Source organism: Dendroctonus ponderosae, unplaced genomic scaffold (genome assembly GCF_020466585.1).
Source record: "Dendroctonus ponderosae isolate FM_Combo_2020 unplaced genomic scaffold, Dpon_F_20191213v2 Dpon_F_20191213_4, whole genome shotgun sequence".
Lineage (NCBI taxonomy): Eukaryota > Metazoa > Arthropoda > Insecta > Coleoptera > Curculionidae > Dendroctonus > Dendroctonus ponderosae.
Genome location: NW_026018611.1, coordinates 7,629,313 through 7,654,914, shown reverse-complemented (window position 1 = coordinate 7,654,914; position 25,602 = coordinate 7,629,313). Strand labels below are relative to the sequence as shown.

General features: G+C 32.4%; 1 protein-coding gene across 2 annotated transcripts in view; it reads left to right on the top strand.

Annotated features, from left to right (window-relative positions):
- The window catches only part of LOC109537154, a 136,578-nt gene extending 112,616 nt beyond the window's left edge, over window positions 1-23,962 (top strand). For both annotated transcript variants that reach the window (XM_048665978.1, XM_048665979.1), the window contains exons 3-4: window positions 11,294-11,339; window positions 22,775-23,962. In XM_048665978.1, coding sequence (XP_048521935.1) covers window positions 11,294-11,339; window positions 22,775-22,948 — 220 coding nt within the window. In that variant the 3' untranslated portion in view covers window positions 22,949-23,962. The remainder of the gene's footprint in view (window positions 1-11,293; window positions 11,340-22,774) is intronic.
- The last annotated feature ends 1,640 nt before the right edge of the window (window positions 23,963-25,602 follow it).

The window sequence follows — 25,602 nt, the reverse complement described above, 5'->3', positions numbered from 1 at the left end:
ACGTCATAATATGTTTTAATGGAGGTCATTTATCTTAAGCAGTAAATCCCGCACTGCACCGATCATCAGTTTGTGTTCAGTAAAGAACCGATAAATTAGTGCCTGCTTATTCCCACGAATTGGATTAACGATTCGGAACAAAATTACTGAAAATTTGAAAAGGACGCAAACAAAACGCGCTTAAAAAGAAATAAGTTACATTTAAATACCATTTTGCTTGTTGTTCCCGTATCTKCAAAATAACGCTTCTGATCTACATTGAAACATATTGCATCAATATAAACTAGCAAATAACAAAATATTGCATAGATTAGATGCACAGCGAAATTTWYTCCAATTCCCCACTGAAGTAARWRCYTGTATCGTAATCGACTTAGTTCCCACCTATCTCGTAATTCAACGATGGAGTATCATCGAAAACCAAAATAATTCCGCTGTATTGTCTTAGAAATGGTTGGAACGGCCCGAATGGCTCTCCAAGGACCCATAACGCTGTAAAAGGTAACTTGAGTTTAAGTTATGTTTGCGCTTCATTTAGCTTGCCTAAACAATTTAATGGTCGTCTGGCGTTTTTTGGCTCTTTCCACAATTAAAAAGGGCTGAAACAATGTTAATTATCGCGGATGCTCTCAAAAGAATTAACTCAATTTTAAATTCAATTAACCAGTTTAGTTTTAATTGATATTCTCCGATGGAAGGGAACGCGCAATTAAATGGGAGAATTCTCATTTTGATAGGGTGATTATGCTGAATGATTAAAATTTATTGATTAAAAAATAATATTAATCAACTTGAGAGTCAAGTGAGACGGAAATTATGAAGTTCTTGCTTTATTTTATTGGTGGAAGTCAATTCCAGTCAATTCCCCTGTTTCATTCATATTATATCCCTTCTTCTGCTGACAGTGCGGCCCAACTTTAAAACCAAACAGCTATTTGTTACGTCTATTTGCAACGATGGTTTAATTTCAATTTTGATTATAATTTGTCAAATTATATTGCAACATGAACAGACACACACCCAGATAATATAATTGCAGTGCCATTGTTAATAGACAGTCCTCGCCACGATCGTTCCGTTTATTACAAGTTTCTCTATTGCACTTGCATGTGAACAACAGGAATATGGTTACAATGAACCCTAAAACAGTTAGAGATAATAAGGGACAAGAGATTAATTTGACAAAATTACGATGCGGAAATAAGCGACTGTGCTTTAAACGTTTCATTAGTGTTCAATAATTCGTAAATTTCGTGGATGTTGCTAACTAGAGTTATATGTTGCTGAATATATGTGCATTGATATTTTCATTCCACCAAAGCAATTATTTTTAATAGCTGCAAAAACGTAGCTTTAATTTGTGAAATTGTTACAATCGATAACAAATTGTTATCGATGCCCTTAGCTTATAGGTCGTAACCTGCAGAAAAAAAAATTGCGTCACAGATAATATAWTCGAACATTACTTTAAAGTGCTTACAGATAAAAAARAATAMAAATACAGAAGTAGTAACCAACAGATAAACATTTAAAAAAACCAATACACATACAAGCATTTATTAGCATGTTTTGCAGTTCTTTATGTCCTCTGTAAAAATTTATTAAATTGGGTYACCACCTATCAGCATTATAATTTATTACATATTAACTGCGTTTAATATCAATAATAAATATACACTTTTCTTATCCGGCATCTGTTTRTCATCCTTGGCTGTTTCCACTTTTTAAGAAGTTTAGAAGGAAATCAATGAACACCSTRCTTTAARGACCTTATAATAAATCTTACTTAAAAGTTGCAAATATGCAATTTTCAGTCTGCTTGTTGGTTAAACCAAAGCTTTGCCTTTCAACATTCAACAAGGAAAACAAACCACTTCTTAATGATTTACAATTTCTACGGATTACTACTACCAGATATTAGCAGRCTACTCTCTACTACTATGCTACTAYTTGYTATTAACCAAATTCACTTATTTTTTAATTTCTATTATCGTTATYATTTTGAAAAGACTCTTATCGAAGAATTTCTCGAAGTGAACAAAGAATTGGATAATCACTTTCAACTGTAATGTAAGTAATTGGGTAACAGTCAATTATTTTGTTGACATTTCTTGCAAAGGTTAAGATTCCATGCCATAAAATATATCGCTATTTAACATTTACATTTTTTTGCGATTTGTTGACTATTGACATGCGATTTGTTGACTATCCATATTATTACGTGCTTTTTGCATATTTAGTAATGGCATTTTACTGACTTCGGTTATGAGACATTCTACACAGAGATAATTTTTTTWAAATGATCTGTGTGAAATCCGCAACATAATTATTAACACTAAAATTACATGAATGGTAAACAACATTCCACTTTAACTTTTACGGTTGTTTATAGTAGTAGTAGTAGCCTTGGTTAAACATAAAAATCTATATAAATATAAAAATATTTAATAAAGTAGTCAGTGTCWAAATTTTCWWAATATGCTAGTTTTTATTTAAATTCTATTTCAAAYTATAATAAAACTATGTAGGTGCAGAAAAATAAAGTTTCCGTACTTGGTTCCTTAGGAAAACTGAATCGCAAATAATGTTCAAGATTAGCTCAAGAATAGAATATATGAGATTTCTTTTTTTCTGTAGGTACATACTAATCTTTATGTCTATCTTTTACCTACTGATAATAAATGATTTTGAGCAAAGTACTTTCACTATGACGATCATCACTTAAAGCACAACACGTATTAAGTTATAAATGATAGTTTTACAAAAAATAACACATTCAATGTCACTTAAAGCTACCTCCGTTGCGAATTGCATTGTTCACATTTTCTTTTCTTTCTTCTTCTTCTTCTTTTCATCTCTTTTTCTCATCGTCGATTCATAGTCAATTTTTTATGCCTAATAATAAACCCTTTTCATTCTCATATAAAACAAAAGTAGCGTATCGAACGAAGTGCCCATCACCGCCATATCGTCTTAGTTTTACTGTGTGTAGTAAACCTTTTGCGAAAAACTGTTTATTTATGTCTTTTTAATTACACCATAATAACAACGTGTAATGCGAAGTATCCCATTTATTAGATGAAAGCGGATCTTGATTAAAAGACGTATTTTCCCGGTTACGATGGCAGAAGGAATTACGATCCCTCTTATACTCGTATAACAGTGCGATTAATCAATTTCGTAATCCGGTCGGCTTTATAGGATGTAATAATAAATTTATTAGAACTATCTACTTACTTCTAGTATTTGATAAGAATGGGCCAACAAGTCGATGTTGTCGATCTAGTAATTTCTAAAAATAGAAACCTTTTAATAGATAACAAACAACCAATTTTTTATATAACACTTTTAAACTTACTGATTTTGCGATTATTGCGAGATACTTAAAAAAAAAATATTTTTGATTATTATGTATAGAGTCAAGAAACACATCAACATTTCAAATAAGTTAAAAAGAAAATCTAGCAGGTGGTGCTTTTAGGCACAATTGAAAGAAAAACATGTTAAAATATTTGCCATCCCTTTCTGAGAAAAGTACTCAACAAAGGATTTGCTCGACAAAAGTCCATGTTGTTTGAAAACTCTTTCATCGATCTGTGAAACTTTTACATCGACGCTTTCTTGGCCTAAGGGTATCTTATTAAATATTTGTCCTGTCAAGAAGTCTGGTTTGTTTAGACATCTGGGATGTTTGCCATCAGGAGCTGCAGGGTTTTTTCCTATTTTATATAATTCTTGTGATACCATTGTAGTAGAGACTTTTAAATATTTTCGTTTTATTTACACATTTATAAGTTCTACATAATTTAATGCTTGCAATACATTTAGAAGTAATTCATTTTCCGGTGACTAATAACTTTATTAACTTCATGTTTTTATTCATTAATCATTTAACTCAACAATGTGATCTGATCATTTAAATTTTTGCCTTCGACTTGATAGACAATCAAGCAAAGTTCTTCAATACCTCCTAAGTTAAAGCTGAATGCAGGAACTTTGGTAAAATACTGTAGTTGTTGATTATTTACTTAATCATGACTAATGGAAAAAACGCAAAATACAAAAAATCTCAAACACAAACCTACCACAAACAAGTAAAAGTTCCAACACAAACAAGTAGAGGTTTCAATGTACCAATGTATGTTTAAATGTCTAATTAGCGTTGGAATTTAAGGTGACAAATCTCTTGCATGAATTCGTGAAAACTCCAAGATATATGTCTTTATTTTAGCTACTTGGAAATTTCAGCCATTGACATCTTTAATTAAATTACTTTTTGACCGATATTTCATTCAGGCAGTCCGCGAAATGAAAGGGATTAATCAATTTTTAACGAATCAGAAACCGTAGAAAAGCGAGTTGATTAAAAAGCAGGATTTTCCGATTTTTTCTTCGTTTAAATTTAATCTGCTGATTTTGTAAAGTTCACATTCCCGACCCGCATAAGGCCAAGGGGAATTAATAGGAACAAAAAGTTGAAGCGGGTAAATGTTGTTAGCGTTAGTAATCAGAGTGAAAAATTCCGGTTCAGCAATGTCAGGTTTTAAATTCACTCTGATTTAATTTAAAAAAATCCTTTCAATGATTGCATGGATATAGTGTTATTTTGCTTGTACTTGCAACGCTGAACCAGCCGACTTTTAATCAATTAGTGATTAGTGACTGTGATCTTGTTTGCTTTGAACTTACTCAGAATGCAGGAATTATGTATTTCACAAGTTCGTAAAAATCCTATCTAACTGCCGGTTTTTACTTTTACTTTTTGAGATCGACATTTCATGACTGACGCCCCAGACCCCTGTTTCATAAAATATAAAATCATAAATCTATTATTACTGTCTGAAAGTTCTTCGGTAGACTGTGCTATCGATTTCCAAGAAATGTAGATGGCAGAAGGAAGACATTAAAAATAAACGTTTTCCATTTTTTCTTCTTGTCGTACGACAATAAAACAAGAGGTATTTTTGATGAAATTATGTTATAATTTATATAGAAAGTGGGTTGAATTCAAAGCCTGCCAATTATTTATCGATTCTACCTACAAATTCCAGCACTATTTGATTGTTGATAGTCGTTTTTTCATTGTGTGTATATTGCCATAATAATCGTAAAGATAATATCAGGAATATTCATTTAGAATACTTCTATTTGGGTAATGAAAGAAAATGTATAACCGTATGCATTTTTTCATTGTGACAATTAAAAATGCATTACGTTTCCATTTAATTTACATCTGGAGAATATGTTTTGTTCAAGCCAACGTAAAATGGTTTCGAATTTCATTTAAAATGCTAATATTAATGATGATTAATGTATGTCCAGTTCTGTAACAATCATTCATCATGGAAAATATGTTTTGTTTCTACATTAATATTAATGTCAACACGATGGCATCTTTGTTCTTTGCTTATTCAAGTTTACAATTAAAACCTTTTTAATTAGCATTAATATTTTATAGAAATGTGGCCATTTTAAGTGATGTTAGGAGAGGTTTAAAAGCAGTAATTTGTAATTATAACTTAGCAGAGAAAATGTCGATATTAGAGTCCAGCCTTACTAAGATTCGGATTATTAAATTATATGAATTTTTGATGATAGATAAAAAGCATTAACTCTTAAATCGTTTTATGCTAAATATAAAAAAACCCGTAAATAAAATGGCTCGCATAATTTACTTGGAATTCTTAGGCAATTAAGAAATTACACAACAAGAAGAGAATAAAAGGGTACATATTTCAATTATATTATGCAAGATGCTTCAGTTTCAATTAGAGTCCCATTGGAATGGGAGCGAACAGCAAAATAAGACGATTTATGGGAAATAAGAAGTTAGTTCAGGAAGTGTTTATGTATAAAGGCAGAGTTGTTTGTTTGTGCTAACTTAAAGCAATAGGTAAAAATGTTTAAATCCATTTTTATGTCGTTTGTGTCTCGGCAAGGTTTTAAATTATCAAGAACGGCGCACTAGCAGGGGCGGCGCTATAGTCACTAATTACGAAACTAGTTAAATTATTAAGTTAAAATCGTTGATATAAAATGAAAACTTGTTAAGTCGCAAAGGTGCGCCAGTTTGCCCGGATAACATCAGATTAACCCAAACGAATTCAAAATGTCACTTTTTTTTAAGACAGACACCTTTGTATAACTAGTTTTTTACGTTATCGCAGGTTTATTATTATTATTTATTTATTTTATTTTTATAACTTCGTTATCTTTCAGCAAGTTTTACATTGAAAACATACCTCAGTCACTAAGGTTTCACGTTTCTTATTTAATTTTTGTTATTAATTTAATTGATTTTATACAATTGATCATCATTGTACGCGTGTATTAAAATGAGTATTGAGCTCATGTCTTGTACTCAGAACGAGCTGATTTTTTTAAAAGAGCTTAAGTGCATTGATCTACAAGGTTTCTTCTATAATAGCCATTAAGGAGTTTGCCATTTGAATCTTTCTCGAATGTCCATCAGTCGCATACATTTTCATTGAATTTTTTTTATTTTTAGAAAATATAACACTATATGGAAATTATATTGATTGTGGTATTTGCGACTTTTGTGATTATGATTACAATTCTTTTCTCGAAACATGAATCTTAAAACTTTATATTAGTTTCTTATCCGGTTGAACAAGGTATTCGGCAGAGGCAGCCATTTTTTCTTACATTTTTACAAAATTGACAGAAAACTATACAAGAAATAGTAAGGAAAAGTCTATCTGAAATTTGAAATCTGATAACATGTATTTCCCACTGACCCACTGCAAGTATAATTGAGAATATTAACTTACAACGAAGTGAGGGTATTTTCAAGTTTTTGCAAAGTCTTTTTCGATAATTTGTTTCTTAGAGCTACTTTCTCTCCAAGCTACTTAGAGTAGTATATTTTTATTTCAGAAGTATTCCAAATATGAACGAGAACAACTAACTTTTTAGCATCATTTTCAATTCTTCCATCAGTTTCTGGCCTATGACAAAGTTGATTAGTTTCAGTATTGGGGGCTCAGTATCAGAAGCTGCCTCTGTCTTACTTTTTCATTTATCACACCATATAATTTTGAGGTGACTAAATCGGATTTTTATATCATGAACATCATATTTTATGTTCATATGAACGCTGGAACATATCTAGTGAGTATTTTTTTCCAGCAAGTTGCACCCGTATGAGCTTCTTATTTCACACTTCTTGTTCAACATTCAACGTTAATTTCGCTTTTAATTACTTCCATGTTGTTCAATTAGATTATAAAATACGTGACAGTCCTGATTTAAACGATGAGAAACAGAACAAGTTTAAATTATTTGCCGACTTGTTTTTCTAATTAGTATTTCAAAAATGTGCGTACGAACCGATGGGTTTGACGCTGGAAATATAATTTTAAAAACTCTTTGAATGACAAAGCCGAAGAAAAGTATCACTCGCTCCAAATGCTAAGTTTAAATGACCTTTTAGTTTGAAAGAACGATAGTTTCAATATCTAGTAGTAAATTGGGGTTTATTTCTTAACACCATTTGACTAGAGAACTTTGCTTAAATGTACCTGAACTCCGAAGAATCATTCGTGCATCCTTAGTGTTGCCTGTTTTGTGTAATTTATGTGTTATTGAGTCTTTTTAAATAGCTTTCATTACGAATGGGTTGAAATTGGTTAAACTTCAATACATGGTCTCGCCTGGAGACTGGAAAATACAACGGCAATGAAGAAAATTGATGAAGTTTGTGTGAAAGCTTGACGAAAAATTATAATGGAATGTTACATCTCAATTCGTTTCACATACGTTGGAGAATGAAAATTCAAATTAAAGGTCTTATTTATAAAATTCTTGACTGCGCCTAGTTTTCTTCATATTACCAACTAAAAGCTCTTACGGTTTTCGCTGTTCTTGATGGTCAAATTATACCCATACGGGGACAAATTGTAGGATTAAATTGAGTTGTTTTTGATACAGCTTCAGTTTCATAATTGCCAACACCTGCTACGTTAGAATTCAGTTTCGTTTTCACTTCCGCCACTGCTGCCTAGCAGGGAGGCCACTTCGATCAATACTTCGTTGCTGCACGTCAAATCCGCCTCCCCTTGGGGGAAGGAAAAGGGGAAAACAGCTATCCCACCGGACAAGAGATGCACAGCTCATCGGGACTTTCCTGTCGTTTTTTTCCATAATTTTTTTCGCTGCCATGAATTATTTATGATCAGAGGTAGAATTATAATTTTATAAACGTATATTCCGCTTCAAACACGAATAGGAACTCATTGAATCCACCTGCCAAAGCTGGAAATATCTAGTCAGTCTTAGTTTAGCCTTGAAAAGTTTCCATCTGCATGAGTTCTGATAAAAGAACAACATGGAATTACACTGAGGTGAGACCAAAAGATTTCTCAATGAGATCGAAGAAATGTTTCTCAAGCTTAAGATAAAAAAATGCTTTGTTCTTATTTTACAGGATATAACGCAGCAATTCGAATTACCAATTGACATAATTTGGCAAATAACATGTTTGCAAATATCTTCCAAATCTGCTATTAGCAACTTTATTATTTGAAAACACATTTGATTAAAATACAATAACTTGCCACACTATATCTAAACAATCGGAAACAAGATTTTTACTTTATATTATATTACGTATATTCATTTATCCTGCATCGAGTAGCTGAAGTGAAAGAAAATATTATGGAAAGGCTACGCTTTTATCAAAAATTACATCTAGCGCTTGGTGAACTTTTATAAGCTTACAAGATGTTCACTCGGTTTGTAAATTTTGTATACGAAGTAATACAGCAGGAGACTATTTCTCGCAACTTCGAGAGTAAAATTGACACTCGAATGTGAATTTTTGTTTTATTCTGTGTTCCGATTCTTTGGCTTTATCTGTTACATTTTCGTACAACATATGTCGAGCAAAAAAATAACCGACAATTTGTCTTAGCAACTACAGAACATAAGTATTTGAAACTTTTTCCTTCCTAAGTAAATTTTTATTTCAAAAGACCTTAATTGTTAAATTATGTAAGCACTCAAACACTCGGAAGCCCCTATTTCGACCGCTTAGGCTTCTTTAAATTCTAATGTGTTTCAACTCCAAAAAAATTAAGTAGATCAACTTGCCAGTTTTATATTTTTATAGAGAAATATACATTTCATTTAAAAATCTTATATATTGTCGTAGCCCAGTTTTGGATCGTTATTAATTTTTAGACTGTCGAATAGCATTTGAATATATCAATTTTCGAAGGCATGAAACGTTCAATATTCTTGCCTCAATATTGATCTTATATATTATTTTTCGAATATATAACTCCAATAAGAATACACACCAGGGCTCCTTTCTCTTTAGAAATTTAGAATAAAGTGTTCATTTTGACTTTGAATAAAACAGCTGGAAAACTTTACAATTGGTTTCTTATTAAACCAAAATGACATTTTTTGCACTTTTGTTATTAAATCAATCATAAATATCCACCTAATTGTAATCTAATATCAATGTTTTATCTTCGGCCGGTTATTCGAATATCACTTTGCGCTTTGGTGATATAAATCACGTTTAGTTATTAAAATTTATTGAAATATCCAAATGTATTCGAACAATTTTACTTTTAAATGCGAAGTTTCAACAGAAACTTTCAGAATTTTGTAGGAGGAAAAAATCTGAATAACATTCTTTGCATCCGATTTAAATAATGTAACTTTCGAATGTATAAGTATACAGGCGTCTATGCATATCTGAGGATTTTCATTCAATTGTTGCATAACAAACAACTTTTTAATTCTTTCCGGGACCTATACGTGAAGTCAGCGTATAAAAAATTTCGAAAGTACTCAAAAACTTTTGTACAGTATAATTATCTTCAATTTTCTGACAAATCTCATGCTATTCCGGAAAATGTGCAATTAAATATAATTTACTTCGCCTATTTATGGAGTAACTGTAATTACGAAATACCCTATTTGAGTTTACGAATTGTCATTTATTTTAATAGTGTCACGATTACTACGGTTCAAATAATTATACCTGCAATGAACTTACACACGACAATTTTTCAAATCAAGTGATTACAATGTAAGCCGCCGTTATTATTATTATTAACACAGTACTATTTTGATAACTCTTTTAATTAGATTTTCTATTTCGTTAGGATTCAATTAGTAAGTTGAGTACCTATTACGTATATATTGGCTCGGTCCGGCGCATTTTTCTCTCGAACCAGTTTGCGAATGTTCGTAGAACTCTCTTAGTTCTAATAATTATAAATAATTTTTGGACTTTATGCAGGGAGGTTTCCCCATCGTTAACTTTTATGTTTTTTTTTGTTGACTATTCGAATCGACAACATCCAATTTTAATTTTGATCGTTCCCCAATTGGAGGTAACTTCCTCCGGTATTCACCAAATCAAGTTAAGCCAGCAACACTTCAATCCCAATCCCTAAAAAGTTTGATTCTTAAACACACTCTAAATTCCCACAGATTCGCGCAAACTTTTTTGCCATTAAACGCGATTGGAAATAAAACACCATGACTGATGGGATTTACAGAATTTCGTGGCGTGTGATTGAATAACGAGATTTGTTCTCCTTGGTTGACTTTCTATATCAAAGATGGAAACTTTCACACCCTCCAGCAAAAGGGATATATCCCTTATATATATTTTTTAAAACGAACATTTTGCGCCATCCCATTTTATCTTCAGTTAGCTGGAGGCTGAATGCATAATGTATGTTTTAGTTTCACATCGGATTTGTTTATGGAATTCTCCGACACGCTCAGAAGCATGTATGGAAATTGTTTTCAATGAAGCTTTCAATGTTGCTTCTGTGATAAACATTAATCTGAATTATTTATAGGGGCTCAATCTCATTTCTAAAGAATCCGCACGTCTAAACCGGCTTAACGGAAACTTTCTTTGATTAGAGCGTTTTTAGTTATACAGCGTGTTTATTTTGAAGTTTGCTTCCAATTTCTGTCCATTTAACAGACTAAATTCTCTTTCAAACAACTGGAGTAAATATATGCGTACGAGAGGTAACATTTCTATTCTGTAATTCGGATTTAAAATGCAAAAAACAAAAAAAATATCTCCATTATTTTTGTTTGTGTATAAAGTCTACCTATCTGAAGGATTCGAGCAGATGAACACATTTAGATATTAACTGGCTTCTTCTTTCTTAAAATAGCTATAAAATAAATTTAATTTGAATGAATGTCTCAATAGGCGCTTTTAAGTCTCAAGAGATCTATTTGTATAAAAGGTGAAAAATATTATTAAAACTAATTTATGAATACTTTTCAGGTGGTCAATGATACAAGAAGACATGGCGGACAGAATGTTACCGGAGGTACGCATTTTAGTATCATTATCATTATACAAAAATGCCTTGTTAACTGACTCTAATCTCCAAAACGAGATAAGTATGTCCATTTTTATTAAACCCCGCTGGATGATAAAAAAAACCACTTTATACTGATAAATCAGCCCCCTTCGCTCGGTCATTGGCGTACGAAATACTCAACTTGGAAATTAGTGACTTACATACATTTCATTGACTTGTTCACTTCAACATAAGATATGTAGAATTTTTCGAAACCTTTCATTAATATACATCAGAAGCGCTTACTGGTGCAACTTTAAGGTGCTACTTACAAAAAAATAAAATTTTACAAATCCATCTGTTCAGACCAGCTAATTTTTTGATAAGTAGAGACTTTACTTAAACTTGCTGCATAGTCTTTTTGCTATCAGTTCACCTTTAACGACAATGAAATTTGCTCGGAACATGACCTTCACATAATGAAGTTTTTCTGGCAAACTTTTCGATCGATTTTTTTGATTTGCTTGCTTTCGTGCGCTTTATTGTAATTCGGTTTTGACGAAACATTATTCTTGATCCTAGTTTAAATGGATACAATTACGTACATTCAGGCAAGTTTTTCTAAGTTGTTTGAACCAAATTAATTCATTTATTATGCATGTTACACGAACTATGTCTGCTTCTAAAGACTTCTCGCGTGATTGATTTATTCGAATTTCGTATTCATTTATTAAGCATTCGTTCATTCGATGGATGACTCTAAAGGATGCAACTAAACCGAAAGGTTGTGAATAAATACATAACACCAACCACTTTCCAATGGATTATTAGATCTGACTAATGTCGATTGGATCCTAAACGGAATTTTTCAAACAGTATTCTCTCATAATCTCATATCGCATAATTATTGCTCGATCACGGTCGTGCATCATTATAACCAATCATTTCCATTAACTAACACCATAAAAGTGTAAATCTCTATTATGCAAAGTGAATTTTCCAATTACGGTGCTAGCAGCAGCATGACTAAATGGATAAAATGGAAAACAGGAAACTGAACGGGGCAGACGTTCGAAAACGAACTCTGTTAACAGCATAGCCAATTAACCGGACCCTAACTTTCCTTTCTGATAGAACTGACAACGTTAAAAACTCCTTTAATTGTGTTAACAGGCATTTTGCATTATTTGGCTAATGACGTCCGTTTTTTCAAAGCTGTAATTTCGTTCTCATTAGCGAAGATAATTTATTCCGAATTTTCTGCTCAGTAGTCCAGGATTTCAAATTCATCTTCTATCTTGCTTTATTCAAATACGTTGATGAGTTTCAATTTGAGCTCTTTAAACAGATTGAGTTCTTTTAAATCTCATTGTAAAAAGTCATCATTATTCGTTTCAACTTTCTCCTCTCCTTATATATTAAGTCCTGCCAAAGTGTATCCAAATGTCTTGGTGATACCAGCTATTTGTAATTCTTAATTTAAATAGCAACTTCAATGTAAAATCAGTTTTTATCTCTTGTTAGACTTTTTCTTCGTTTATTATTTCTTTTTTTGTTTTCATGCATTGTTTGTTTGTTTGAACCCTAACGAGTGTTATGCGAGTGTTTGCCATTGTGTTATACCGCAGTATTTTTAGCGGCCTCTCCTTATTCTTTTCGACTACCTACTCTTGCTTGACAAATCATTTTCATTGGTCTTTCACTACCCATTTTGGAAAGGTGGTCTAACTATCCGATTTTTTTACCTTTCCTTACGCTTTCATTGGTTTTTATATTTTTTTCTAGTGACTCCCTCCTTTCAGATATTTATATATTGGTTATCTCATCTGCTCCTCGTCTATCACGTTTGCCCCAATTGCTTTAGCTTTCCCTATATACCTCTTCATGCTTTTTGCTCTTAGCGCTTTTTTCACAACATTAAGTTATGTTTAAGGGACGTTTCGTTTTTAAGTCCACTGTAAATACAGGTTCAGGATTACCAACCACTTCCATATTTCTATACCCTACATGGACTTACTTAAGTATCGTACTATGAATAGCAAATGGCTTAGAGCCAGTCAGAGCTCCCTCTTCGGGAGACTCGGGGTTCTTTTATCACCTTGAATATTTTGAAAGTATTACTTTTTTTTAGACATTTCTAGATACTATTAAACCGAACGCTATTTTCAAAACAGCTTAAAACTAATACGAGAGCTTTCCAAGAGGCAGATGAGAAGCCCACTTAATATCTGATCAAAGACACAGTTTGGAATGTTTGGTTGGTTTCTGAAGAGCACAGATTTTATGGCGAAAAATATTACTGAGGCGAGATACTTTCGTTTTTGAACTAGTGATTTCTTTGACAGTAATTCACATTTACATAAAACTTTATAACAGACTATATTAAGCTTGTCATTAGATACTATAAGCACTTCTTTCAAAACTTAACTACTATTTAAGTTTTTTGATTCTGATGAATTGTTTCTTTTATGTACAAACATATCTTAATTAATACGCGCCACATATCCTGAAATCCATTGAGTTTTCGGTCAATTGAATATTGGTCATATGTAATGCCCTAAGATATCGATCGTATTAGGATGAGTTGATAGAGAAAAACAAATCCTAAACTCCCTAGAACTGAAATAAGCATTTCGTGTTAGTAAACATTTACTTGATTTATGGTGAAATAAAAGGATGGCGCCAGGATTAAGGAAACATTAGCGGCAAAGGATTACGGAATATCAAGTTTACGTGGATAAAAAAAGTATTTTTTGCGCCATTGGTCTGCAAAGCAACGATTATAAATGTGCATATTTCTTAAACGATATGGAGTGGCCATTGGCAATAAACATGACAGGTCATATTTCTGACCGTAAATATCTGCATGACACATTTTAACTGTATGGCGATGTGGATTTTATATTAATGCCATATTTCATAAGATTTACACAGAAATAAGATCAGATATATTGCCCGAGCCCCAAGCTGTTGTATTCTGAAATTTCAATGGATACTTTAAAATGTGTGATTTTAACCAAATTTCTTCAGAATTTTGTATGTATGTACACATTTTCCAATTACTTTGGAGTAACGATTCGATTATCATAAACATATCCAAAGCATGAATTGTTCACCACTTGAGTTAATGATTACTTCCATTTATTTGATGGCTTTATAATTTTAGACCTGAAAGTGTTTATAAATATTTCTTCGCTTTTAGTTTTTTTAATTCTTTTCTTGTTTTAAGTTAATTTTAATGGGCAAGTCACTGAAAATAATCTGGATTACTTTCCATACGGATGTAGAGATTTTAGTGTTGCTTTTCATATATTAAATCATATTATCATTAGTTGCTTTGGCAACCAGATCCGCAACAACACTTGCGATGAATATTATAACAAATGGTATGCTATTTTAAAAATTTCAACAGCCGCAGCTGCTGCTTTAATGAATCTTGCGTGAGTTTATCAGACAGCGGATAACGAGTACACTTTCTTCCTTCTCTTGTTTAGTGGTGTTCAATAAGGTTTTTCTTTTGTGTTTCTACGTTTTGCCACTTTTTCATTTCAGAGCTCATATAAGATTCTTAAACACCAGTATCATTAATTTGATTCTGCGTTAATCACCGTTTATTACGTGCTTTCAGCAGTGTGAGCGATAACAGTTTCTTATTGCGTACCTACATCATATTTTACTCAAGCCAGAGTTCTCACAGTTGCTTATCGTTTGAGTGATGAAAGAAGAAACAGAGGCTGGCTTAAACATATATGAATACAATTATACATTAATTAATTATTGTACTCGCACCTGTGCAACTCATGTAATTAATCATATTGCTGTTCTACAATTTGTGAGTTATTTGACGATTGTCTCTTTAAAATGTTTCCAAAACTCTGCACATGAGGGTTTGTTTGAGTTTGACTATACAGTTTTGGGCACGGAGCAGAAATAAATCGCAATTAACGTAACGCTAAAACTATTTTGTGCGTCTTGACTAAAATCCCATTTGCACGGTGAGAGCAGAATATCCAAGAAGGTACGAAAGTTGATGATCGTAAATATTTTTTGGATCATCTGTATAAATAAGTTCAGTATAAAAACACATTTGCAAACAAAAATTGACGAGTCCCTGCGTTTTTCCAACAAAAAAAACTTTTTAAACTTTAAAACTTTTCTTTTGGGACTTACTGCATACATAGATATACACACTGGTAAACTCCATTGCCTAACATTAACCAACCAGTGGCGCATAGAGCATTCTCTCTGTAGATTAGTGCAACTGGGGGGTCGTAATGAAGGGTCCGGACAAACAGTCCCACCCCTTAGCCAGGAGTGAACCACCACCCTTTTTCAACCAAGCGAGCTTTCGCTAACTGTCCAATTATGAAGTGATCACTTATAACATGCGAATTGGTTTTACATCACTGAATTGCCATTGACACTTTTTTTACGTGCACACTACTGATCGTTGTGAGCTTTTAATTGGGTCGGAATTTTGCGGTTAAGAGTATCAATTACTTAGCTTTTTAATCGTAAACCTATTTTTACTCAAATTACAGTTTTACTGTGTTATAACTGAAATCGAAAAATTAATGGACATTTTAGAAGAAAAAGACCTACATGGAAGTGACAGTCTGTAGATTTATTCACCAGGGTTATTCAACTGGGAATGTTGTAGTGTACTCTTCCGCTCTGATGAGTCTTGTTGACTTTTTATCAAAAATTCTCAAAAGTGGCCTAGAATTATATTCTGTGCAAATATAGTTCTTATATAACCTTATATTATAGAGTTTGGCTTGTAGAAACTTTAGCTTGAACATAATTTTACTTGTTTAATCGGTCGTTGCGCCGATGCCATTCTAGCTACTCAAATTCGATTATTTACTCAAAAAACTCAAACAGAACTTAGTGAAAATCCTAAATGGAGCGGTTTGCATTAAAAATATTTGTAGCCTGGAGTTTATTAAATAATTGGCTTTTTTCTTATACATTTTGCACCAATTAATTTTTATTAACTGATGAACAAAAAATTGGCATACATTTTATGCGAAGCAATGTCACTTCTGGTATTGCTATTTATTGACTGCAGTTCGCATTATTAATAAACAAAACAATTAATCTCTGTCTATTTTCTGAAAGTGATCCAATCAACACCAATAAATGAGCATGTTATTTTTAAATTCTAAGTTTAACTGCTAAATATGTGGGTGATTAAAGCGTAAATCCACCATAATCCTCACTACGGCTTTATGTTTCTCTAGCATCCAGTTTGAAGAAGGTGTATGCTACCTTTTATTGATTATAAAAATATTATTGACGTTTTATGCAACGTATTATAGTAAGTGAAAGACAAACAGCTGGTAAACAGAAAAAACCAATGGCAGAGTGCCAATTTTCAAGATGTTTAAATTAACAACAAATTAATGGAATGACAATGATAGACTGGCCCACAGTTACCCATCTCACTTTTACTTCGTCGGCATCATTTGTCAATTGCCATTGCGAGTTCGTTCCGTCACGAAGAATATTACAGAAGAAAACATAAAACATATTTGTAAACAAGAAACACATATTTGTGCCAAGAAAGAGCGTTTGTCATTTTAACAGTCTGCTGATTATTTTTGCAAATAACTAATAACATTGCCGAATGGCGAAATATTAAAACGGTTTTATAAACATACACTTTTCGTAATGAATTGTATGTGAGAGAATATTATTCATCATGAGGGAGAGAACTAAAATTGTTGTCCTTATTAATGTTCTGATGTGCTAAGTGAAACAATGCCTTACATGTAAGCTTTTTTTTATTTTGAAACGTATGATTTGTTAGAAAAAGAACTAGAAAGAGAATGACATTTTCTAAAAATTCATGATGAAACCGAGGCTTCCATACAGAAATGTGAAAGAAGGAAATGACGAAGTTGTTATTAGTTTTCGCAACAATGACATTATATGGATGGATGTTATCTAATCTGAATATCAGCTAACACCAAAAGTTGATCGCTCGGCTAAGAGCAATTTATAAATATAATAGACAGGACAAAGAAATTTGCTCTAAATACTTTATAATCGTTCGCTAAGGAGTTCCGTAACAAAAGGTACAATACCAATGGCAATCAAAGATGTTAATCTTGTCTGGGGGGATGAAAATCTTATAACAAAATACTCACGAATCACGCGACGGTTTCTGAAAAACATTCGGAGGGGTGCAACGTCATCAATTGCGGTTGCCGAGCTACAAATCATGCTTAGGTTGCACTTTCGAAAGCCCCTTTCAATTGTTAATGTTTCTTTAGAGGCGAACATTAATAATTTTCAGGCTTTTAATTCATTTAATTGAAACAAAACTGCTCGTATTTGAGGAAAAATTGGCAGACTTCTAGTGAAGCTTTCACATTTATTTTGCATTGAAATTTCAAAGAGGTTAGCTTTAAAAGCTTTGTAAATACACAGTGTATGCGCAGGTTAAGAGATGTTCCGCTTCAATATGTAAAAATACAATTTTTTTCCAAGAAAAGATTTCTCGTTTGGAAAATGTTCTTGCATATTTGGTTATTTCAGATTTAGAGGCAAACATTTGACAAATGATGTTGAGCAGGTTTGACTCAACATATTTTTGAAGTTAATGCTGTTTCCATGCTGCTTTACTAAGTTACTAAGCTTATAAAATACAATTTCCTTCTTTTTCGGAATGCTTTCTGATGATTCCAATTTAGAAGCTTCCTTTTAAAGTGAAGTGATTTCCAATTGTCTGAAAATAACTCTATAAAAGCAGCAAACATCATTTGACAAATACCAGAAGCCAATTCAACATCGAACGAAAGAATGGGTCCCTACGTTGGATTATCAAAGTTCTGTTGTGTGTAGCTTGCAATTACATTCCACCCGATATATGGATAGCTGGACTTATCTATCCGCACCAATAATAAAAAATACAACAACAGCAAATTGAAGATAAATGTTAATAATTCTTGCACATTAACAGAGAAAAATTGTAATTGAATTAAAATTTTCAAAATTCTAAACTAAAGCCAAATAACCGTTTTCTAGAAATTTGATGTTTTCAATGAATTATAAATAATTCAATATATTGTATGATAAATATAGCAAAATTAGCACAAACTCCAGTAATTAGTTAGCGTAAATATAATAAAGCATTTATCACATTGTCATAAACCAGCAAAGCAATGTGAACGTTTCGACACTGATGATGAGATGTTACTTGTTCCAGAATTTCCAATATGCAGTCACTGGATGATACACATTTTCTTCACACTATGTGCATAAGCTCTAATTACATTGTTAAATATGAGCTAAACAAGCAAACATTATATTTCAGTGTATCATTACTTATATTGTAGCATTGCAATATAAACACATACTGTGTTACTTACTATACATGGAATCAATAAACGATTATTATAACGGGGCCAATGTTCTGTTGCAAATTGATAAATATGAATAATCGGAAATTAGTTTATGGCATAATAAAATCGTCTGGAATCCCGTTATGCGATTTTATCTTTATTAATTACAAATTTCCTATCTGTTAAGGGTATGACCGAAGGCCGAAGTTTGCCGAGAATAATTCGAATTGAATTTATAGAAGTCCGAGCAAATGTTTAAAAAATCAATAAAAAATATATTCTAAAGATAGTCGTCAAATTAAACAGCTTATTCTCTGCAAGAACAGATACCTTCTAGTGTGTATAGAGTGTCTATGTGAATTATTCAAAGGATTATGTCGGTTTCAATGTTTGTTAATCATAATGCAAATCTAAAGATGCTATTTCGCATTTGTCAGGTATTATTTGTTCTTTCATGTTGATGACAAGTCTTTAATCCATGTTTTGTAACTTCTCTATTATCCACTTTTCATGTACATTGTTTTGTTGTGGCTCTGGTCTGCTGGAGTTTTTGCTAGAAATTGTTCTACCTATTTGTTTAAAAACCCTGCTGATTGCTATTTTGATTCTGTTTACATTTATTCAGCGTGTAGGGGTTTTTCTTAGTTCTCATTGAACTGTAAGTTATTTCAATATTGTCGAGTTGATAGTTTCATTTTTTAAGTGCATCTACCATTTTGTTACATTTTAAAACCAATTGCCAAATAATAATGGATAGTTAAGAACCAGGTTTTTACTGGAAACAGAAAACGGTGAAACAAAATAGTGAAAATGGAAACAAAGAAACTGTTAAAGGCAACAAAACATTATTATTGTGCATCGTTTTTAAGCTTATGTATTACAAATTACTTGATCATCGAATTTCAATTACGAATCTTTCCGTTCCAACTATTCATTAACTTTTACCAAACACTTAAAATAACTTTTAGCTTCAGAAAGCCCAGCTTTCCTCTAATATAACCACGTGAAACTTCTTTCACTCTGTGGATGACGAGTCTACCGGAAACATTAGTTCAATAATTACAAAATGCAATAAATCGAAAGATCCGGAAAATTGAAGGGATGATCTTAGTGCTTATTACAATATTTCTTGTGTGATTTTGGTGCGGATTTATTCACATGAAATTTTAGGCGGCAGTCAACATTATCAGTACGAATAGTAGTCTCCCTTTACTTAGGGGGTGCTTTAATAAGCAAATACACCGCTGGCATTTAATGAACGCACTTAGGGGTACACGCATTGCACGCATACACCTTTGGGGTGCCACGCGATGCGATCTACAGCTCCACGCATGAGGGTGTGCATAAATCTCATCTGTAGCATTGATTTAAATTACTATACAGGGTGCTGATTGAGCAACGAATATATGGGCCCTACAGCATCGAATCAAAAAAGAACAATACTGCCTTAATTTATTAAATAAATAAGTTATCTTTGTCAATAACTGAATAACGGGTTTATGAAGTAATCGATGTTGTAGGGAAAAATGAAGCAATGGGGTAAACCAGACAAATAAAAATTTTCTACTGCTATTTCAATTATTCGCTATCATTTCAAGACCAATTAAGAATGGAAAACATTTTATTTGGATGACTAGAAGCGAATTAAAAATGTAACGTATATACGAAACGGATTTAACCATAAATAAAAGGTTCTTTCTAACAGCGATTTCTCTTTCTGAAGCGTAACTACAAAACGTCGAAAACGGGCAATTTTAATTAAAACTGTTGATCCCGAACTGTACGATTCAAACAACAATTTAAATATATTTTTTGCCATTTTAAAATTAAAATTGATTAAGGTTTGAATTTCCATTGTTATACATCTCTGACTTTAACTAAATAATTGTTGAAAATGGCCGAGTTGTATTGTATAGATTTTATTCAAAGTAGGTATGTAATTTTTGCACATTAGCGAATATTCATAATCTTTACCTTACCACGCAAGTGAGTTTTGGAAAACATTTCTTGCATTTTTCTTTACATTTTCAGTGCAGCGTTTAATTTTTTATTTTATTTACTCTTATAAAACGTTGGAGAGCTGTGAATATATACTGGTATTTATTATACACTACGCTGCTTGGAAAATGGAGAATGAGGTCGCTACTAGTTAAGCGATTTTCAAAATTCAAAACTTGAGTTTTTAAATCAATTTTTTCGACAATAATCCATAATTTTTTTAACATCTTCAAATCACCGAAAACATTAGTTCAATGACAATTAGATCTGGCAGTTTTCCCAACAGCCAATCAAAAAACATTAACATTAAATAAGACATAAAAAAAGTAAAGCTAAAGGCACAAACTTATTTTTTAATTTTTTCGTAAAATATATAAAACCAAGTATATTTCGAATTTAATCTTTTAAACATGCAACCAACAAGACCCTGTATGCACCTTGTAGAAAAACAGCGTTTACACATGTGAGTTTGAATCTAACTCGTAGTTCAAATAATTCTTGCACTTTGCAACATTTAACGTAATTCCCAGGATAAATCAACATAAATATAGCGCAACACGAGCTGAAAAACGTAATTTTTACGTTAGTTAGAGAAATTTCCAATGCTTAAACATTAACGAGATACTTTCCCCGTTCAAGCTTGCTATAAAAATTGCAGTTTTTAGCATTGAATTTCTGGAGTTATCTCAGGGTTTCAGCAAAATTACTCGTGATTTGAACGCGTGAATTTGAGTCTTCATAATTTTCATAGCAGCACCTTCTATAAGTTACATTTACAAAAAAACACCCTGATACTGGGATGAACAAAGAAAATTACCAAAAAATACACTAAACCGCTTTGCGGTTAATATGTAAGAGAATGTCACACATAAATCTGTTCGATATCCCTATCGTCACGCACGTAAATAGTGAGGGGTGGATTCTCCCTATTTCGGTCTCATTAAAATCATTGAATATGGAGATAAGGAGTTGGTTGGTTCATTTTTCTTAACTATGGAGTGCTTTATCGAGCGAACCTAATTTAAGTCTTTGTCCCTTTCGTATCAGAAAAAAACTATTAGTTATTAGAAGACAATTATTTTTGAGGCAGAAAACCCAAAAGCTTTTTGTTTTAAGAATCACGAGAACGAACGCGTTTTTCCTATCTTAACATGAGAATTAAGTTTTCAATTCAATGTCACATTTTGCTCACATGTTTTGATCACTCAAACAAAAAAGTTTGATTGAGTGATCGAACACGCCTTTTTCCTTTCGTGAAAAATAGCTTTCATAACTGCATAATAAAGTCAGTTCACTTGAAAGCTCTATATTCTGAAGTAACGGCCATTTCATGAAATCTAAACGGACATCGACTCTTCTTACTAATAATTAAATGAATTGCTTGTACGTTGGTTGAATCTCTCTGTGAGTCGTATCTCGTTGTTCAGTTCAATTATATGGCAATCATGCCGAAAGTTATTGGAAAATGTGCGTCTTTTTATCATAATGAAAACAGATGCTCATAGGGGTTGGTCGTAATCGTTCCAAAATCATAAAATATGAACTGGCAGAAAAAAAATATGTCAAGCAATAAGGGGGGTTATCGGCGTATAAAAATTCTCATTTGGGAACGAGAATAAAGTACGGATTATTAAGTACGCTTGTGCTTTAGAACAGAAACAAGTTAGATTTGAGGAAATTGCCAACAAGTTTCACAATCTAAGAATATTTCTATTGATTAAAATATTATAGTATTTATAAATGTATTTAACATCTATCAAAGCTGCTATTCAGATTTTGCAATAGGCTTGGAAACAAAGACTTCTCTTCAAATTGATAGATTTATTTGAGTGAACTCAATTCACACATCTATTTGAGTGTTGTCTGTACAAAAGTTTTAACATTAAAAGCAGAAACATTTCTGTTCTTCCATATCATTTACTCGTAGTGGATCTTTATCGTGTGGAAACATCCAGGACTCATTTATTGTCTGCAGCAACCTCTAATAAAAGACACAAATTTTAGTGAATAAGCCTTCATTTATAGTCAGTATTCGTGTAATTAAATTAGAATACCTACTAGGTACAGGGCATTTGATTTGTATTTGACTAACATAATATTATTTTTATTTTCCAGGCGAGCCTTTGGACCTTGTCGACCCAGAATCCTGTATCTTCGATGTTTTCGTCCCATGATCAGCACCAAAACAATGTGGTATTGCGAGTCGTCCATTTTTCTTCTTCATTACAAATTGTCAGAGATGGAAATGTAATATTCGCGAACAGCAGCGTTCAAAAATATGTGTTCTAACAGAAAGATAAAGTCAAATCCTCTTTACTTAATTAGATTGTAGGTTATATATCTCTTTTGCAAGTATTTCCACAAGAAACACATGTTTTGCTGCAGAATTGGAAATATTTGTGACTTTTCCTAATGCAACTTTGGCAAATGGAAAATTGCCTTTTTACTTTAATTTGGTGACACTTAAGTAAGGTAAAAGTGCTGCTACTTTAAAGCCCGGTTCCACCAAGAGTGATTAAATTCTTGGTTAGCTAATCACAATCATTTTTTAATCACCACTTTAATCATGATTAAATTGTCATGCGTTCCACAACAAACATTTTAACTCCGGTTAGATAATCATCAGTCTCATAGGTTAAGATCATATTTCCTTTGAATCCACGGTTCTGATTGGTTCAAACACCTCACAGATCAACTGAAATCATTTTCCCTCAAAACGGTAATCACATGTAGCTTGAACATTGATAGAGAAATATCCTTTTCTATTACGAAATACTTCTGCGTGTTCTAAAGTTTGGGAAAACGAGTTAATGCATAAAAAATTACTTGTGCTGCACTCATTTCCTTTTTTGTAGATGGGAGTTTAATGTCATGTCAGCAGTTACTCGATGTACAATTCGATGCGGACTAGTTTTGGTTACTCCAAAAAAGTCTCCAGCAGCAATAAGTTGCGATCCAGTTGCATAATACCTCAACACAAGTAAAAGTTGTGTCATGGGTTGAATAGTGTTGTTTCTGAAACATCCATTTAATGAACATGTGGCAATTTTACTATTATTCATTTATCATAACTTTCTGTAGTATGTTGCAGGTCTATTTCTATTTCCAGCAGTAATGTTTGGACAGTGTTTTTCGATAAGCGAAATAGCATAAAAAAAACTTAAGGTGTCCATGATTTCAAAATAATTGACTCGCGGATTAAATATTCGCGGTCTTCTAACAACTTGCATGTCACTATCCTCATCAGACGGTGATAAAACATCGCCATAAAACAAATCCAACATGTGTTTACTTAAAATTGTTTGAGGTTATAATACTGCAATAATCGTGATTATCGTCAATAACCAGCCATTTTAGGCGATTAAGTTAACCACTGATTAAGTGTCCATAATCGTGGTTAAAATTATGGTGGAACACAGTGTTGATTAAATAGTTTTAATCAATGATTAACATTTTAATCGGAGATGGTGGAACCGGGCCTTAGTATTACTATTATTATCGTCTATACATATGGTGAAAACTTTTGTATTAATCATGTAGTTAATCGTTTTAACCCACTTTCATACAATAATAAAAACGTTGTATAATATTTTGGACAAACATTGGTAAGCCATTTAAGTTCTTGCGGCAACTGCTACTGAGCGGCATACAACATTTTGTAAGTACAAAATGTTACAAATGTTTACAATGTTCTCATGCAAAAAAATCGTATCAATAGATTTATCCACTAAATGAAAACTTTAGCCAGCGATTATAGCAGCAGAATAAAAAATTATTTACTATTCTTAAGTTGATAGATAACAGCTAAAATGCTGGTTTTTCATTTAATTCATTCTTCAATACGAATAACGCTTAGTTGCTCCAAAATTCTGCACAACTTAGGTAAAGCCGTTAATCCAAATTAGTTAATTTAAATTACACAATTAACTAAATGATAATTACAAAATTGTCTTTTACTGTAAAACACAAGTTGAAGATTGTTCATAACACACAAACCTGAATTTTTGAAAAACAACATAGACAGTTGAAATTAAATCATTTCCAGAATATTGTGATTTAATCTGAGAGTTAATAGTTTGGAATGTTGTTCAAAATAAGCTGGTATCATAATCCTGATTATTGAATGATTCACCCTGTGTATAAAAATTATACAATTTAAACTAAATTTATAGAACCTGTTCTTCTGGAAATAAATGTATAAATGTAATAAATAAATAAAATAAATCTTAAATTGTACATATATTTCTTTTGAAATGCCTCTAACACATCGCTTAAGAAAACCACGGTGCGTGCCACGCACTCTGGTGATTAGTTCACACTAATCGACAACAGCGCCCTCTATGGTGACTAAGTACAACTAAGTATCGAAAGTAGCGCCCTCTGTAGTGAATACGTCGAATTAAAATCGAAAGTAGCTCCTTCTATAGTGAATAAGTCCAACTAATTATCGTGGGAGGCGCCCTCTGCAGTGAATAGGTCGAACTAAATTCAACAAAAGCGCTCTCTTAAGTGAACACGTCGAACTAAAATCGAAAGTAGCTCCCTCTATAGTGAATAAGTCCAACTAATTATCGTGGGAGGCGCCCTCTGCAGTGAATAGGTCGAACTAAAATCACCAAAAGCGCCCTCTATACTGCATAAGTCCAACTAATTATTGTAAAAGGCGCCCCCTTTAGTTAATAGCTCGAACTATAATCGAAAGCAGTGCACTCTGAAGGGAATAATCCGAACTAAAATCGACAAACGCGCCCTCTGAAGGAAACAGTTTGCACTAAATTTGACAAGAGTTAAGTGAACACGTCGAACTAAAATCGAAAGTAGCTCCCTCTATAGTGAATAAGTCCAACTAATTATCGTGGGAGGCGCCCTCTGCAGTGAATAGGTCGAACTAAAACAGAGAAGAGCGCCCTCTGAAGTGAATAAGTTGAACTGAAATCGATAAA